Source organism: Pelophylax lessonae (genome assembly GCF_965119305.1).
Source record: "Pelophylax lessonae genome assembly, chromosome: 5".
Classification (NCBI taxonomy): domain Eukaryota; kingdom Metazoa; phylum Chordata; class Amphibia; order Anura; family Ranidae; genus Pelophylax; species Pelophylax lessonae.
In genome coordinates this window covers 81,661,036-81,680,669 of record NC_138772.1, presented here as the reverse complement: position 1 = coordinate 81,680,669, position 19,634 = coordinate 81,661,036, and the positions used below count along the sequence as shown (strand labels likewise).

General features: G+C 44.8%; 1 protein-coding gene across 1 annotated transcript in view; it reads left to right on the top strand.

The window, feature by feature from the left end:
* The window catches only part of MPP7 (MAGUK p55 scaffold protein 7), a 401,547-nt gene that overhangs the window by 345,470 nt on the left and 36,443 nt on the right, over nt 1-19,634 (top strand). The window contains exons 13-14 of the mRNA XM_082259696.1: nt 8,425-8,518; nt 13,375-13,483. Of these exons, the coding sequence (XP_082115822.1) occupies nt 8,425-8,518; nt 13,375-13,483 (203 nt within the window). The remainder of the gene's footprint in view (nt 1-8,424; nt 8,519-13,374; nt 13,484-19,634) is intronic.

Below are 19,634 nucleotides of genomic sequence, written 5' to 3'. Positions count from 1 at the left end.
GGTGGATGTTAGAGACCTTGCGCTCCTCCACCTTCCGTTTGAGGATGCCCAACAGTTGCTCAATAGGGTTTAGGTCTGAAGACATGCTTGGCCAGTCCATCACCTTTACCCTCAGCTTCTTTAGCAAAGCAGTGGTCGCCATGGAGGTGTATTTGAGGGCATTATCATGTTGGAATACTGCCCTGTGTCCCAGTCTCCGAAGGGAGGGTATCATGCTCTGCTTCAGTATGTCACAGTACATGTTGGCATTCCTCCAATGAACTGTAGCTTCCCAGTGCCGACAGCACTCATGCAGCCCCAGACCATGACTCTCCCACCACCATGCTTGACTGTAGGCAAGACACACTTGTCTTTGTACTCCTCACCTGGTTGCCGCCACACACGCTTGATACCATCTGAACCAAATAAGTTTATCTTGGATAGGACATGGTTCCAGTAATCCTGGCTTGCTTGTGCATCATGTTTAGAAGAGGCTTCCTTCTTGGACGACAGATATGCAGACCAATTTGATGCAGTGTGCGGCGTATGGTCTGAGCTCTGACAGGCTGACCCCCCCTCCACCCCTTCAACCTCTGCAGCAACGCTGGCAGCACTCCTACGTCAATTTCCCAAAGACAACCTCTGGATATGAAGCTGAGCACGTGCACTTCTTTGGTCGACCATGGCGAGACTTGCTCTGAATGGAACCTGTTCTGGTAAACCGCTGTATGGTCTTGGCCACTGTGCTGCAGCTCAGTTTCAGGGTCTTTGCAATCTTCTTATAGCCTAGGCCATCTTTATGTAGAGCAACAATTCTTTTTTTCAGATCCGCAGAGAGTTCTTTCCCATGAGGTGCCATGTTGAACTTCCTGTGACCAGTATGAGAGAGTGAGCGCAATAACACCAAATTTAACACACTTGCTCCCCATTCAACACTAACGAGTCACATGACATCAGGGAGGGAAAATGGCTAATTGGGCCCAATTTGGACATTTTGACTTAGGGGTGTACTCACTTTTGTTGCCAGTGGTTTAGACATTAATGGCTGTGTTGAGTTATCTTGAGGGGACATCAAATTTACACTGTTATACAAACTGTACACTCACTACTTTACATTGTAGCAAAGTGTCATTTCTTCAGTGTTGTCACAAGAAAAGATATAATAAAATATTTACAAAAATGTAAGGGGTGTACTCACTTTTTGAGATACTGTATAAAAAAAAAAAGTGCCCCAAAAAATAGTTTCTTTCCTTTTTTCATGATTTTGCTTCATAAAGTATCCTACTGATGCCATCTACATTTTTAGCTTTTCTTTGCCATAACCTAGTATACACATGGAGCATCAGTATGAACAGAACAAAATGTTTGCCAGAATTCCCCTTATCAGATTGTTACTATCAGTAACTGTGCAGTCACCAATGTTTAAATATGTATATTTTCTAAATTTTGCAAATCTCTCCAAATATGATAACCCAAAAATATGTTGCAAACTAAGTGTATATCTTGATATTTTCTAACTTCCTCCATAAATCTGCATTTTTTTTTTTTCGTTTTTAAATTTAACATTTTGAGATTTAAAGTGGAACACACACTTTAAATAAGCCTGAACATGTGTTACCTTCCAGTGACCTGGAATGGAAGACAAATAATTTGTCTCATCTCGCAGGAAAGAATCAGACACAACTGTAATTTTCTGTGGACTAAACTGCTCATATTATTGCCATCCCCATTATTTTGAAAATAATGTCGTCTGTGTTTTTTTAATACTGATCACTGGTTATTTAACTATTTCCAAAATAGGGTAATTAAGTAATTACTTTGCCATATTTGACCTGTTATTACTGTAGCGGCCTAGAGTTTGCCCCTTTTTGCATTGCGATCACACATGTTCGGTAGTGGTTTAATTTTAAGGTGGAAGTTGACACAGTAAAATGAAACTGGTGTGTATCTCACAAAGCACATGTGCGACACATTCGTTTCTGTTAGTGAGCTGTCTGACAGACGAAAACATCTTTAACAGTCCACAGCGCTCTCACTCCCATGATGCTCCATGTGTTAAAATGTTCTGTTTGAGACATACTTATAAAGATGATTTCCTCTCTGGGACTTTAACCTTTCTGTCCTCCGCAGGAGGCTGAGGGTTTAACGCAGGTTAACATATGTTATCCCATAGGGAGCGCAGCCTCTGTTGTCAATTAGACCCCATCATCAGACAGCAAGCGAGCGCGCTGGAAATCTGTATGGAAGAGAGATGGAAAAAAGTGCCTTTTATGACAAAACCAGATTAAAACCATCTAATAAACGTAGGTTTTATTTTCCAAAAAATATACATTGAAATGGGCTTGTTGCACAGCAGCCATTCCAAGAACCGTAAAGACATGGATTACGCACAGTGTAACCCTTCTAATTTTTTTTACATGGCTGATATTTAATACATTTAAATATTAATGGAGCAGATGTTGGTGGTTTTCGAAAAGGGCCACGTAAAGAGCCCAGGGCTTGTATTCTAATTGTGGACATAATTAGAATTTAGAGATTATATTATTGTGTAGAAGAATTCTGTCTATAGATGTCCACTGAGATGAAAGGCACACTAAAGCACAGTCATTGTAATACACTACTCTGCAGAAAGCAAATATGGCCATTCTTAGAAGTCTAATAAACATAGCTAAAAATTTGGATTTCAAAACATTAGCATTTGGTGACCATTTCCATGAAGCTGATCACATTCGCATATATTTAAAACTGCAGTTTTCGGGGGGGTTTTAGGTTTGAATTGAGTAGGATTGGAACTCATGTCAGGTTTTTTACATTCTTGTGCTCGCTGGGAAGATTCACCCTCTTTATTTGTTCAGGTGACTATTTCCACCGGGACTGAACATGATATAAAATCCAAATGTAGGATTGTCACAAGGACAGGAGTGGAAATCTTCTAGTGGGGACCTTTTTCCAATGACAGCTGCATAGGATGGGAATTCTGGGGAGACTTAATTTCACTTTCTGCCATTTCATAGGACAGGAAGTTAAAATAAACCTCCCTATTAAAGTGGAAGTCCTATCGTTTTCAGCCAAGGAAGCTGCCATCTTGACCTCTGTTTATTCTTTAGCTGCTATGATGCTGCACATGTGATCAGTTATGACACTAATGGATGGTTTGACAGTTTGGTTGAGATTACATCCAATATGACAGTTACACAGTTAACGGTAGATCTATTGGTTTACGTCCACTTTAAGATGACTACTCTGCCCAAACTAAAGAAACGAAAGGGTTTTATGTTAGATTTACTTTATTTTGAGCCTTTGTGCCAACCCTTGCTCCCCTAGACAATGGTCCCCAAGTGTCTTATAGTAAATACAGCCTGTTTAAGGTAGATCACTGGAAGAGACATCTCCATATGTAATAATGAGTTCTACAGGTAAACTAATAGAAGTTTCTCTATCGCTCATTGACAGACGTAGTCCTCGGTGATTCAGCACCTTCGGGTTATGCTGCCCTCCACAGGAGTAGGACTAGACAGGAAATAAAATGCTCTGGCCACACCCTAGGGGCAGTCCCCGAGGGTATATCCTCTCTCTCTGCCACAGCAAATCAGTTTTTTTCTGTCTAGTTAGGAGTAAGGACTTAGATACCTTGCTGGGATCTTCGGTCCTGGCAGGATTTTTTTCTTAAAAAGATTTTTAGACAGCTTTTTTTTCTCCAGTGTTCCTGTGAGATCTTCAAGCAAGAAAGCTGAACTGGGCGACGGGCTGGATGTTGAGATCCGGTGGTCACCCCAGTTCAGCCTACGAGCGCGTGCAGGCCATAGCTCGGCGCTGGGTCGGCCGCGACATAGTCCCACTGGAGGGACTGACCCTGCGAGTTAAACGTCTCGCTGAAACGCCAAGGACCATGAGTCACGGCGTCCGTATTGGTCGACAGCCCTCCCGCCCCGGTGGAGAGGGGTACTTCAGGAGTTGGCGCCCGCCTGGTTCCGGTATGGTGAGTAGTATGTTCCCCCTTTCCCCTGACGGGTCTTGTGGTGAACGCGGGCCCCTCTCTGTATGGTAAGGATGAGTTCCCCTCTATCCTATAACATGGCACAGATCCCCCTACTTTGAGTGTGATTTTTGTGTGCAAAAAGCCAGGAGGCTTGGTTTGGGAGCTGACAATCTAATTGTAAATGTTAAAAGATTGTAATCAGTGGCAGTACTGGAATCTTACTGTGATAATATAAGTATCCTACCAGTCAGAAGCCACGGACATGTAGACTGCTTTCCAAGTCAGGTCTCCAGCAATAGCAGGCCTTCCGACGGCCATGCGGTCCGCCAGGGTCCGGTACCGCCGACCAGGCTAAATCCCCATGTAGAGAAGGTGTTGTGATGCTCTGCAGTCACGCCGCTATTCGGTACAACCGCCGCCATTGTTTGCTAGATCGCACGAGGCCGCCATTTTGGCGTAGCCTCGTGTCTCCAGCATGGGGGCGGCCATGTTTGAGGTGACCCAAACACCTCGTGGAGCTAGGGGAGGCGCCGGAAGGCGTACGGAGGGGCGGAGCCGCCTCCTTTCTTCCCAGGCAGCCAGCCAAGGGACTTCCTGTTGGTTCGAGACAGTGCTGAGACAAGTGCAGTGGAAAACTCTGAGCATCAAGTGGTGAGCCTGGGGGTCTATCTCTCTCTCTCTCTCGCTCGATAGGGGTCCCTAAGCAGCTAACACTGAGGGGCTTTGTGGCGCTGGGGGTCTAAGAAAAAAAAAAAAAAGTTTTATTTTTGGATTGAATTTTCCGGGTAGTAACTGGAATTATAATGGACCCTGCCACACAAGCACCCCTACCTGTTTCCCTCGAGGGGACCACGGGACCCGCCGGTGCACAAAGTATAGTCGCATTTAAATCAGCTTTGGAGTCTTTGGTGGCTCGGGTGGAGACGGCCTGTCAGGGACGAGGGTCAAGAAAGCGACCCCCGCCTACCCCTATATCATCTGACACCTCTGACTCAGATTCAGAGATGGTCACTGCAGCTGCAGGTCCCTCTGCAAGGGCTGTTATCTCAGGTAAAGTTCCCTCAGACAGTGAGGAGGACGTTCATTCTTCCGCCATAATTTCGGGAAGAAGCATTGGTGGACGCACTAGTTGTGGCGGTGCGGGAAACCTTAAGACTTGAGGTTTTACCGGCAGAGCCAACTGAAACAGAGATTCCCTTTGGTACTAACAAGCCCATCAAAACGGTGAAGGTTTTTCCTGTACCCAAGTGTTTTGGTAATAAAATTAAAGAAGAATGGGAGCATTCTAAGCGTACCTTTACTATTTCCAAGCGTATTGCTAGACGCTATCCGTTTGAGGAATCCTTCATTAAGAAATGGACGGTACCACCAGTGGTGGATCCACCTATTTCCAGGCTGAATAAAGCCACGGTTATCCCAGTGGAGGACACTTCGTCCTTTAAGGATCCGGTGGATCGAAAGGTGGAAGCAGAGGTGGAAGCAGAGTCCCGCACTATCTTCTCCCTGATAGGGTCAGCATTTAGACCAGTAATTGTTATTGGTCTAGTTTCCCAGACACTAACGGAATGGGCGAGATTGGTACGCCAAGACCTGAGGGGGAAAGATATCCCCCAGGGAACATCTGATTTGATGGAACAGATTATACAAGGGCTACAGTTTGTCTGTGACGCAGCCTTGGATGTAATCTTTAGACGTGTGCTGTGGTTAAAATGCTGGTCAGCAGACCTAGGTTCCAAAAAGACCTTGACGAATCTCCCCTTTCAGGGGAATCGCCTATTTGGGGCCACCCTAGATGAGATCATTAAGGACGCCACTGGGGGCAAGAGCACTTTCTTGCCACAGGCTGCTAAAGCTAAGGGACCTCGTAACAAGCGAGGACCTTTCTTTACCGCCCATAAAGGGTTCGCACGCCCGGCTGGAACAAGCGGGAAAGGCAAGACTCCTCCAGGAGGGTTCAAGAAGGGCTGGTCGGACAAACAGAGGACCGACTCAGCCAAACCCGACGCAAAGGATTACACAGCCTGAAGGTGCGCCCCCACCCGGTTTGAGGGTGGGGGGACGTTTTCACCGGTATTCAGGACATTAGATCGAGCATCGACTACTGCTACCGGTGCGATTCTTCCCTTCCAACATTTAAGTACTACAGGGAGCGGTAGTCACCGTTCCCTGAACAGATCTTTTCCTTTACCTTTTCCAAAGATTAGTCTCAATTCCCCACAGGAATCGGATCCGGTTGACCAGACAGACCAAGAAGCCTCTAGCCAGGTGACTTCGGTCCCTGAGGTTCAACCAGGAAAGATCACCGTTCCTGATAGGAATCAGGTGTCTGATAAATGTGTGGGAACAGAAAACGACCAGACTTTGTCGGATGGTCGGGGCCAGATAGCTCTAGGGACGCCTGGTTCAGATCCAGTCAGCGCCAGTGGTCCTAGAAATTCTAGGCTGGCCTCGTCAAACCGGCCTGGCCGACTTGGACATGCTAGTCGCGGACGTTCCGTGGGAACTTCGTCTCAGGGAGTGTCTGTGGTCTCAAGGACCAATCTACCATCGTGCTTTACAGTCGCTGGTTTTAATGGCCTGGCCATTGAGACCCAAGTACTGAAGGACAGAGGGTTGTCAGCTTCAGTCATTCCTACCCTTATTAAAGCAAGGAAAGCGACTTCCAGCAAGGTCTATTATCACACATGGAAGACTTATATCGCGTGGTGCGAATCTTTAGGATTTCCTCCACGTACCTATTCGGTGACTCGAATATTGGCCTTTTTGCAAAAAGGGGTTGAGCAGAAACTAGCCTTGAGCACCATCAAGGGTCAAGTTTCAGCATTAGCAATCTTCTTTCAGAAACCTTTAGCTACCAAGTCCTTGGTGCGGAATTTCATCCAGGGGGTGCGGCATCTGGCTCCACCAGTCCGCGCGCCCTTACCGCCCTGGGATCTTAATTTGGTTTTGTCGGTTCTACAGAAACCTCCCTTTGAAAACATCAGGGAGATTCCCTTGCTTACTTTATCCCAGAAGGTGGCCTTCTTGGTGGCTATCACTTCTGCACGCAGGGTGTCAGAACTGGCTGCTTTATGATGCCAGTCCCCATACTTAGTGATTCATAGGGATAAGGTAGTACTTCATCCTAAGCCATCCTTTCTTCCTAAGGTGGTTTCAGATTTTCATCTGAATGAAGATATTGTACTACCTTCCTTGTGTCCTCAGCCCAATCATCATCGGGAACATGCGTTGCATTCCTTGGATGTGGTTCGGGCAATCAGGGTATACCTGAAGGCTACGGAATCGTTCCGTAAGACGGATTCACTTTTTGTGATCACGGATGGCCCCAGAAAGGGGTTGCCTGCATCTGCCGCGACTATCGCCAAAAGGATTAGACAGACGGTGGTACAGGCTTATTCTATTAAGGGTCGGAGTCCTCCGTTCCCTGTTAGGGCGCACTCCACTCGAGCGCTCAGTACTTCCTGGGCCTTCCGCCATCAGGCGTCAGTGGTCCAGGTATGTAAGGCGGCCACCTGGTCGTCGGTACATACCTTTACAAAATTTTATAAAATTGATGTGATGGCATCGGCGGATGCCTCATTTGGCCGCAAGGTTTTGCAGGCCGCAATTTGAGGAGACCGGAGGTCTACCTCGAGGATTTTTTCTGTTGAAAAATTTTTGTTGAGTCTCATCATTGAGGATGAGCATTGTAAAGCTTCTAGTTGGCACCGGTTGGGCCTTCTAGATTGGATTTAATTTCCATTTTTCCCACCCCTCATTTTTGGTACTGCTTTGGGACGTCCCGAAGGTGCTGAATCACCGAGGACTACGTCTGTCAATGAGCGATAGAGAAAAATTGATTTTTGTAAAATCTTACCGTAAAATCCTTTTCTCTTAGCTCATTGACAGACGTAGTACCCGCCCCTCTGTTTTGGAGTTGGGTTGGGTTAAATTCTCTAAACACTGCTTTGTGACATAACTGATTTGCTGTGGCAGAGAGAGAGAGGATATACCCTCGGGGACTGCCCCTAGGGTGTGGCCAGAGCATTTTATTTCCTGTCTAGTCCTACTCCTGTGGAGGGCAGCATAACCCGAAGGTGCTGAATCACCGAGGACTACGTCTGTCAATGAGCTAAGAGAAAAGGATTTTACGGTAAGATTTTACAAAAATCCATTTATTTTACACAATAACATTTTCCTGGTGTTAATAAAGAGAATCTATCCTGAGAAAAACATGGAGGCTACTATTCAACAGGAGACCTTGACCAAGAACAAGTAAGAAAATATGGACTTCTCACTGACTTTTGTGATACACACACTGTGGTCGGTGACGGAGAAACTTTTAAGTCAAGAGGTTAAGCCAGTCATCTAGCATTTTCAGAAATGAGTCGAGCTGCCATGTTTTCCTAGGAGAGGTTAATTTTATTATCTAAATATTCTTTGTTAAATTCTCTTTTCTTCCCTATTTGTTTCACCCCAAATAACAGATACAACCCGAGGAAAGAGAAGTCAAGAATGTGACGGCGTGGAATACATATTTATCTCTAAACACTTGTTTGAAGCAGACATACACAATAACAAGTAAGTTGGGGCATTAGTTTCTGTAGATGTTTAAATATAGACTAAAAATTTAATGTTTCTGTGTTCTTTACACTGTGGAGAGAGTCATTGTGGCATGAGGGACAAAATACATTATAAACAAAAATGATATTCATTCCTTAAGAATGAATATGTTGAATGTGAGTGCATTGCTTTCTTAGCTATTTGGGTATTTTGCATTCTGCTACTTAAAGTATAACTAAAGGCAAACATTTTTTTTTTAGTTTTGGATGGAGTGGAGGGGGATTAGAACACCAGTCAGCACTGTTTACCATTAGCACTGAAAGTGAAAGTAATAGAAAATCCCAAATTTTGGGTTGTCCCCAGAAAAGTATTAGAGGGAAAATCTTTTAATGGGGACACTAGTTCTGGTGATCTGGGGGTCCCCAAGAAATTACCTTAATTTGCAAAGATTTCATCCCACTTCCTGTTTAGCTATGGCACAGGAATTGAAGAGAAATCTCTGTAACGGGACACAGATGGCGAAAAAAAGTCTGACAGGGATTATAACCTTCCCTTGCTCTATCCAAAATGAAAAAAAAAGTTTTGCCTATAGTTCTACTTTAAGCACACAGCAGGATTGAGTGAAGGGCACCATTTTGTCGGATGGATTTGTCTTGTGGGTTTAAGCGACATTTTGGTGATAGCCAAGGGTAGGCCATTTGATGGAAGACTGTGAACAAACTTATAGTGACATTGATTCAGATAATCAATATTGTGGCAATGGAGGTTCTTGGTACATATGGTAACACTATAGAGAGAATAGAAGAACCCAGCAATGGAGGGGGGTTTACTGTAATGTATTTGCAGAATATTATTTTAAAATAGAGAGCTGTTTAAAACATTAAATGCAACTAAAGCAATCTTTTTAACATACATTTTTATTCAGTAGCAAGGTTTATGAAAGAACACAGCATTAGTTAAAAAGAATACAACATACATCGTATAACAACCAAAACAATATATTAATGGGCATTGGAAAATTTCAGAGATTGGTATAATCTCAATATGATATTGAAGTTTCTTGGGACAAATGGGTCTACTTAAAGGTGAAGGGTATTATAACCCATGTTGAATCTTTATTGCAGGCCCTATAACAAGTACCAAGCCGAATGGTTACTTTGGTTATGGGGTCACCAAACATTTCCCGGGAAAACGAACAGGAATAGGAAAGTTAGCAGAATTGTTGAAAGAGAAAGAGAGGAGGCCTGGGGGGAACTTAGAAACAGTGAGGGCACAAGGGAGGGAAGCATGGGGGAAGCACAAGTTTGTATCAAAGCTAAATAGGGTCCACAATGATAGGAATGTAGCGGAGTAGCATAGATTAGGAAGTGGATATGTTAGAATGAGAGAATAGTCTGTAGGAAAGTATGAAAATGTTTGTTTTATACAAAATCAATGGACTTCCAAGTCTGAAAGTAAAGATCATATCTATCATGTAATTGTGTGGTCAAATTCTTTATCTGGATGATGTGGCACGTACAATGATACAGAATGGCTGTGTGGGCCGTTAGGAGGATGAAATGGGGAAATACCTTCTTATAACAGGAAATGGGTCCCAGGAGGATGGAAAGGAGGGCTTAGGTAATCAGTTCTAGAAAAGCTGATTTGGAATCTGAAACATAACACCCTGAAAAAAAAATGTCATCATTGTCCACCCCAAATAAATATACCCAAGTGCAGGCTGAAACAACACAACTATGATTTTACATCAAATTATCCTCAAGCTCAAAAATCTGCACCACTCACATGTATCATGAAATTCTTTATTGGTAACCTAATGTAAAGTAAATATCACAATCTTTATACACTAGTACATTCAGTTGCATTCTGAATAGTAGGTAATGGAAAACATTGTCATATTTTTTTTTTTTATTTCTGAAAGATTTTTATTAACTTTCTCTGCTGTAGACACAACAGAAATGTTAGGTAGATTCCCCGTAGACAGTTATCAGCAGATTAATTATCGCCACTGGATGATTTCACCTTGCATCCTATTCTTGTGAAAACTTAAAGCTGAACTCCAGGAAAAAGCTAAATTGTTCTTTGCAGTGGGGCTGCCCCTAAACTAAAGGGGTAAATGCTTGTTTTGGTCCAGGGGGGCCACAAAAAGCAGTTTTACTTAGCTAATCCTCAACTCTCACAGGCTCCCTCTAGGCTCTGATGGTCACAGGTCCTCTGAGGCCATCAAGTCCAATGCAGGGCCAATAGCCGTGAGGAACCATTCACTACCAGACCGTAGGGGAGTAAAGGAGAGTGCCAACTGCCATGGGAATGAGGATCAAATAAGTGAAACTGCTTTTTCTGGTACCCTGGATACAAGCATTTAACCCTTGCAGTGCAGGGACAGCCCCATTGCAAGGGAGCATGTATTATTTCCTTACAGCTGGGCTTTAAAATTTGGGATTTTCTCTCAGTTTCAATAATGGTGATAATAGTCACCAGGGCAGACCAGTGATAAAAACCTAATAAAGGTTACTTTGCTTTACTTTACTCTCTATTTTAACTATAGGTACACTTTAAAATCGACATGCTCTGAACCCTAAACCTGTAGTTGATCCAGATGAAGGAAAAAATCCTTGATTTGAAAGCATTGGTGAAAGGTACATTTTAAGCAGCTTCTGCTCATGCTAGAGTCCTCAGAATACCAATATGATTTTAGAGGTCATGCAGGAGCACAGGCCTCGGCAGAAGCTGCTTGTGTTCCATTGAGAACAGTGCCAGCAACACCACTGGCTGTATGGATTTTCTTTACTCCTAAGCATTATTTACATAAATGTTATAAATACCCAACTGTTCGTTGCTTGTTAAACAGAATAAATTGACTCGGTGATCTGTGCCTGGGAGGGAGGACTGTGGAGATTATGGGCAACCAGCCGGGTGTTATTTTTCAGATTAATTGCACATCCCCGAAAGCTGGAAGTTGACCCTGGCAGCCTCAACTCAGAGGCACTAACAAGTTTCATTATATGAAACATCAACATAGTTTGTTACTCCTTTCAACAGAACATTGATGATTTCACTTTTTGACATTGACTCATTGACCACTGGAAGTCTTGTGGGCTTTACCCCCTGGCATGTGACATTTTAAATGCGTTCAGCAAACCCATAAAATATAATAGTTCTGTCTTTTTTGGGGGAAGTGTGCCTTCTGACAATTTTTATAAATTGCCACAAAGCCTGACTTATTTTCCCTGTTTATTTTTTTTTTTTAAACCTATTAGTTTATATTTTTCAGTTCCTCATTATTGTTTAGGATAGCTGTAGGTTTTCTAGTTTTGTCCCTGAGGACTTAAAGTGGAAGTTCAGCCAAAACCTAAACCTACTCTCAGGCACATTTTGAACCTAATCTATCTAACCATGTAAAGACAAAATCGCTATACTTACCTTTTCTAAAGCCGATCCGGTCTCTAGTGGTGGTTTCTGTGTAGAGAGAGACTGCTGACCACAGATGGGAAATGCCTGGAAAGTGTAGTCCACCCATAGAGTTACTATTGTCGGCTGCCTCTCCTGCACACTCCTACAAACTGAAGCTGCCGCTGAGAGCTCAGTGTGGGATCGAACCAGAGCTGCTGCAGATTAAGTAGGAATAGTGTTTTTTCTTTACAGTGCAAGATAGATGAGGGTTAGCATTTGGCTGAGAGTAGGTTTAGCATTAGGGTTTGGTTTTGAATGAACTTCCACATAAGTGTAATAGCTTGGGCCTTCTTGGTTAATATATATTGCAGAATGCCAGTTAAAGTGGACCATCACATAAAACCAGTTGACAGTCATGTTAGGATGCATACATAAAATGTAAACAAAAAGTTTAAACATCTAATTTTTCTGTAGCAAGCACCCTTGATCTTGGTGGTTGTTTGCCGTAAATGGCTAAAATATTTGTATTCTAATTAGAATCTGTACTTTATCATCTAACCAAAAATTGATATGTATACTCTGTTCTACCAATAAAAATGATTGAACAAGAAAAGCCATGGTCTCTGATCACAAGATCTCTGCTAAAGGGGAAGGTCAGGCTGTCTGAGCTCTGATCCTTCTTTACAGCAGAGATCACATTATCAAATATACATGCCTTCAGATATGTGAGCAATACTAGATGGTGTTGAGAGCAGTATTTTCTCCAGGAAAGGGTACAGTAAGTGTTTTAATCATTTTATTACTCTTTATTTATTCATCCCAGCAAGACTGTTAACATTTCAGCCTACAGCTTCCATTAAACTGTGATTAAAACTGCACTTATCCTTTAACAGCAGCCATAGAGCCACATCTTGTCCACCCTGGATGTAAAGCTCTGTTGGCAGGCAGTCTGCAATTCATGTGTTTAATATCTTACCTTATCTTGTTTTGGTTTTTAAGCAGCAGATAAGCGTTTATGGCAGATAATCTGCCATCCTCTCTCTGTCAACAGTTCCAAAGCCTTCCCGCTTTAGTTATTGGCAGCCGAAGGCAGCTATACCTCAGTGTGCAATGAAATTTCAGTAGTTTCAATTGTTTAACTTCTCCAGCCTTTTATTGCATAGCATTAGCTCAGACAAAGAGCTGATGGAAAACATTAGTGCGCTCTTAAGCTGAAGTGTTTTTTCTTTGCCGGTTAACTGTAACACTAGCAGGTGTTACTGATTTTAAAATGTAAAATACAAGGTTTATATATATCTATATATATGTTGGGGGAAAAAAAAGGACACGCTAAAGGACTTGGCAGAGCTTACGTCTTCTAAAACATGGTAAGATAACATAGAAATCCTTCTGCTTTCAATTTAACTTTATGAAAGTTTTAGTGAAGTTTTTGTTCCCTTCTGTCACTAACTGGATGTTATTTCTTCTCTTAATTCGATAAGGTTTATTGAATACGGCGAATATAAGAACAATTACTACGGCACTAGTATCGACTCTGTACGGTCTGTGATGGCCAAAAACAAAGTCTGTTTGTTGGATATACAACCCAGTGTAAGTAAAATACACTTTACTAACTGATGGAAGAATGTATTAGTGGGACTCTCTCTTTACTTTCTTGATTCTCTCCAAAGAATTGTAGCAGGAGAAGGTATTATATCTTCATTGTGTGTTGCTACTAGTCAGAGACTACCTTTCATTTATAAATGAAATTATTAGGAAAGGTAAGGCCAAAATTTGACTGGTCCTTTAAACAGTTCCTCCCTTTTTCATTATTATGTGATTGTGCCTTTTTCAAGCTTATTTCGGGAAAAAACATACATTATAAATAATTATAACTTTCTAAGGAAAATGGTAAGTAAAATTCAGTTAATTATTTTACACAAAGCAACATTTTCCTTAGCAAAATGTACACTATATTACAAAAGTATTCGGACGCCTGCCTTTACATGCAAATTAACTGTATTGGCATCCCAGTCTTAGTCTGTAGGGTTCAATATTGAGTTGGCCCAACCTTTGCAGCTATAACAGCTTCAACTCTTCTGGGAAGGTTGTCCACAAGGTTTAGGAGTGTGTTTATGGGAATGTTTGACCATTTTTACAGAAGCACATTTGTGAGGTCAGGCACTGTTGTGATCGAGAAGGCCTGGCTTGCATTATTCACTCTAATTCATCCCAATGGTGTTCTATCGGGTTGAGGTCAGGACTCTGTGCCAGTCAAGTTCCTCCACCCCAAACTCACTCATTCGTGTCTTTATGGATGGTTCTTTGTGCACTAGTCCAAATCATTTGGTGGAGGGGGGATTAGGATGTGGGGTTGTTTTTCTGGGGTTGAGCTTGACCCCTTAGTTTCAGTGAAGGGGACTCTTAAGGAGTCAGCATACCAAGACATTTTGGACAATTTCATGCTCCCAACTTTGTGGGAAAAGTTTGGGGTTGGCCTTTCCTGTTCCAACATGGTTGCGCACCAGTGCACAAAGCAAGGACCATAAAGACATGGATGAGCAAGTTTGGGGTGGAGGAACTTGACTGGCCCGCACAGAGTCCTGACCTTAACCTGATAGAACTCCTTTGGGGTGAATTAGAGAGGAGACTGTGAGCCAGGCCTTCTCGTCCACATCAGTACCTGACCTCACAAATGTGCTTCTGGAAGAATGGTAAACAATTCCTATAAACACAATCCTAAACCTTGCGGACAGCCTTCTCAGAAGAGTTGAAGCTGAAAGGGTGGACCAACTAAATGTTGAACCCTACGAACTAAGACTGCAATGCCATTAAAGTTCATGTGCATGTAAAGACAGGAGTCCCAATACTTTTGGTAATATAGTGTATATAAATTGATTTTCTCTTTCGTTCATTGACGGACACAGCTCTTCATCTTCATGACCGTAGGGTTATACTGCCCCTTACAGGAGTAGGACACTAGACAGAGAAAAGCTTGAGCACGCCTATGGGGCAGTCCCTGGGGGTATACTCCCACTTCCTGCTATAGGTATTCTATTTTTTTTTCTGCCTAGTCAGGAGTAAGGACCTAGTCCCATGCTGGGATTTCTGGTCCTAGCAATTTTTTATTTTTACATGGAATTTTTCCTCCTTTTATTATTTTGTTCCTTTGAGAATCTACTATCAACTGGGCGACAAACTCTATAATCTAGATCGTTTGGGTCCCCTCAGTCCGGCCAGCGAGCATGTGCAGACTGCAGCTCTGCGCTAGATCAGCCACAACATAGCCCTACTGGACGGGGTCTGGCCTGCGAGGTAAATGTCGCGCAAGGGTGCATATGAACTGGCTTTGGCCTGAGTCGCAGAATTACCTCCTGGCCAACAGCACCTACATTACGATGGAGCAGTGTCCTGTCCAGAGCGGTGCCCACCCTGTTCCTGGTATGGTAAGCAGCTGTCCCCCCTCTACCCCTGAAGGGTTTTGGGGTGGATGTGGGCCCCCCCTCCTTGGATGGTTGGACCCCTAGGTCCCCCGACTTTCCAACTGCGTCTCCCCCACCCCCAGCTCAGTGGTCTATTGCGGCCTGTGTCCTCCATCTGTTCACTCACCCCCCAACCCCCCGGGCGGACATATCTTTCTTAGGTAAATGGAGTGCGACACTGGAGATGGGGGTGGGGGGGCGCGCTGCTGGCGCTAAAACGTTCGCTCTTTGAGGGGGATGGGCCTGGTGGGGGCGCCTGGTGGGGGCGCCTGCTGGTATAATTTTTTTCAGGCCTTGGTACCCCCCTGGGACCCCTGGGAGCCGCGTGCCCCGCACGGGGCCACACTTTTCTTGTAGCCTTGTGTGCTACAGATCGGCGTCCATGTTTGTATAGCATGTAATAAAGCATCGATGGCCATTTTCCCATGGTTTCCCATTGACAATAGCGTTGGCCATGTTTTTGGAGTTTAGATGGGTGGTGATTTGGCGGTGGGAAGTTCTTTCTCGGTCTCTAGTGTCTGAAACAGTGCTACTCCTCCCCCTGATCACTGCATGGGTGAAGATAGCTTGCTGTGAGCTGACAGTGGTGATAAGTGCCTGGTGGGGTTGTCTCTCCCTCTTGCTGCTATACATCGGTAGGGCTGTGCTAGGCCTTGTGGTACAGACAGCGTGGTGGGGTGTCCCTTGCAGTGTTTTTACACTTTGTTGTGCAAATTCCATTTATGAAGTCTCTGAAGCATGCTTCACTACCTGATCCTCTCCCAGGGGTTGTTGGGCCCTCTGGGGCCCCACAACTGGCTGCACTGATGGCGGTCCTGGAGTCCCTGGATCCAAAGTAGATTTGGTCCTGGGCAAACAGGCTAACAATAAGCGTCCCCCCACCTTCACCTGCGTTCTCTGTCTCATCAGATCCAGGGTCTGATTCAGCCGCCGCAGATGCTAGTTACCCTTCAAGGGGTCTGTGTCCACGCACTCTGCATGCTCAGACAGTGAGGATGGCTCCTCTGTTCCTCTAGCCGCACATGAAAAGGCACTAGTGGATGCACTGATTGTATCGGTGCGGGAAACCTTACATATGGAAGGTGCGACTAATGCAACATCAGAGCCAAAGCGAACCGCCATATGTTCACTGTTGCTGGCTCAGCACTTAGGCCAGTGTTTACCATCACCCTGGTTATGACTGAATGGGCTAAAGTTTTACGCCGGGACCTGGAAGAGAAGCAGCTCCCTCCTGCCTTTATGGAGCTGGCTGGTCAGTTGATCCAAGGGCTACAGTTTGTCTGTGACGCCGCTTTGGATGCCGCTACCCTGCTTTCTAGACTGTCTGTTTCAGTTGTGGTCCTGTGGCGCATTATCTGTCTGAAGTGCTGTTCTGCAGACCAGGCTTCTAGGAAGGCCTTGTCTGATCTTCCATTCATGGGAGATCGCCTGTTTGAAGCTTCCTTGGATGACATTATCAAAGGCCTCACAGGGGGAAAGAGTACTCTTCTTCCTCAAGCTTCCAAGGGTAAGGAGTCCCGTCGCAGACGGGGTCCTTCTTTTTCTGCTCACAAACGGCCTTTTCTTCCCTCAGGACAAGAGATCTAAAGCCTTCAGGGCCTCCAATGGAGGTTCCAAGAAGTCTTGGTCAGGTAAACCTAGAGCGGGGTTTGGTAGGACTGCGGACAAAAATTCCTCCGTACGAAGGGGCACCCTCGCTGTTTTCCCATCTGTGTCGCCCATCAGCACTTCCTCCGCTTTGCCGTGGGCGAGCAGCATTGACAACTTGTGGCGTTACTATTTGGTCTCCCCTCTGCTCCTCGGGTCTTAACAAAAGTCTTGGCCCTGGTGCTGGCATTGCTGCGTCAGCATGGTATAGTGGTACTGAGGTACCTGGATGATCTGCTTTTACGAGCAGTCTTCGACTGCTCTGTTGGCCAATTTGGAGATCGCTCTACAAAGGCTGAGGGAGTTTGGTTGGTTTCTGAATCTTCAGAAGCCTGCTCTGGTTCCGTCCATGAGCCTGGAATATTTGGGACTAACTCTGGACTCAGTCTCAGCCAGAGTGTTTCTCCCTCTGGCAGAACTTCAGAAGTTGCAGGAGGCAATCTGGCTTCTGCTGTGCAGCAGACGGTCATCTCTTCGGACTTGCATGCAGTGGTGTATTTAGGTTTTGTGCTGCCCTAGGCCTGACTAAATTTATGCACCCCCTAATTTAAATATGACCCACCCCTTCCTGTAAAGGCCACACCCCTTCCTGCTTATGACCCATCCTGTCATCTGTAAACCACAGACCATAACCACAGTCTATCAGTGGCCATCAGCATAGCTTTATCAGTTCCCTTAAGTTCAGCCTCATCAGTGCAGCCTTATCAGTGCCGCCTCTTTACTGCCCATCAGTGCAGCATATCATTGTGGCCTCATCAGTGGTCACCAGTGCAGCCCCATCAGTGGCCACCAGTGCAGCCTATCAGTGCCCATTAGTACAGCCTTATATCACGGGATTAGTAAGATTACTCTTTTAAGATATTTGGACTTGTGTTTACTGCCACTGATTGTAATTATAGGATTATTTCACTTATTTGTATAATAAATAGGAAGTCCATAGTCATTTTACAAATAATGAAATATTTTTTTTGCTGCCCCCCCTGCAAAGTGCTGCCCTAGGTCTGGGCCTTGTTGGCCTAGGCCAGGATACAGCACTGCTTGCATGCGGGTGCTTGGCCTAATGGTGTCTACCTTTTTGAGGTTGTTCCGTTTGCACAGTTCCACACAAGATCTCTGCAAAAAGGAATTCTGATGAAATGGAACAAGGATCCTCAGTCTCTGGAAAATCTAATCCTGTTGAGCCGGAGCACGAGGGGGTCCCTGGTTTGGTGGCTTCGCTCTCCGGCTCTTCTCCTTTCTTCCCCTTTACTGGATGGTTGTCAGATGCCAGCCTATACGGGTGGGAAGGCGTCCTCGGCGTGCTCAAGGGGTCTGGACTCTGGAAGAGTCCAGGCTACTGATCAATTTACTGGAGCTCTAAGCAATCAGGATTTGTCTGGATCATTGGACAAATTGTCTCCAGGGGTGTCTGGTACGGATTCAATCGGACAATGCCACAGCTGTGGCTTATGTCAGTCACCAAGGGGGCACAAGAAATGTCCTGGCGGCTCAGGAAGTAGCCAGCATTCTAAGGTGAGAAGAACGGTTCGTTTCAGCCATCTTTGCTGTGCACATTTCAAGAGTAGAAAATTGTCAGGTGGACTATCTCAGTCGACAGGCGTTAGACCAAGGAGAATGGTCACTTCATCTGGAGGCGTTTTGTCAGTTGTGTATCAGGTGGGGGACTCCCAAGGTGGATCTGTTGGCCTCTTGCCTCGACAGGAAAGTACAGAAGTTTGTGGCACAGTCTCGGGATACTCTAGCCGACGCCACAAAAGCCTTAGTGGCTCCCTGGAGTCATTATCGTCTGATATACGCCTTTCTTCATCTCAAACATCTGCCGAGACTCCTGCACAGGATCGAGGCAGAAGGGATTTGAGTCATCCTGGTGGCTCCGGATTGGCTTTGCCGGTCCTGGTACGTCGATCTGGTATGGCTAGTTGCTGATGCTCCTTGGAGACTTCGTCTCAGGGAAGATGTTTTGTCTCAAGGACCGATCTTCCATCCTGCTTTACAGTCGCTGGCTTTGACGGCTTGGCTGTTGAAAGCCAGGTGTTGAAGGATAGAGGGTTGTCTTATTCAGTGATTCCTACGCTTTTAAAAGCTAGAAAATCTACTTCCAGGTAGATTTCCCATCATACTTGTAAGACATACGTTGCAAGGTGTGAGTCTCTTGGAGTTCACTCTCGCTCTTTTTCGGTGACTTGGATATTGGCTTTCCTCCAGCGAGGGGTTGAGCAGCGTTTGGCCTTGAGTACCATCAAGGGCCAGGTTTTGGCCTTGGTGATTTTCCTTTATTGTCCGTTGACCACACACTTGTTGGTGCGTACCTTTCTCCAGGGAGTGAGACACTTGGCTCCCCCAGTGCGGTCGCCATTGCCACAGTGGGACCTCAATTTAGTGTTATCAGTTCTTCAGAAACCTCCCTTTGAAAATATTCGAAAGATTCCCCAGCTTACGTTGTCCCAGAAGATGGACTTTTTAGTGGCTATTACTTCTGTGCGCAGGGTGTCTGAGCTGGCGGCGCTGTCTTGTCGTCGACCTTACCTAGTGGTTCACAGGGATAAGGTGGTTCTTTGACCGTGTCCGTCGTTCCTTCCAAAGGTCGTCTCAGATTTTCACCTGAATGAAGACATTGTATTGCCCTCCTTGTG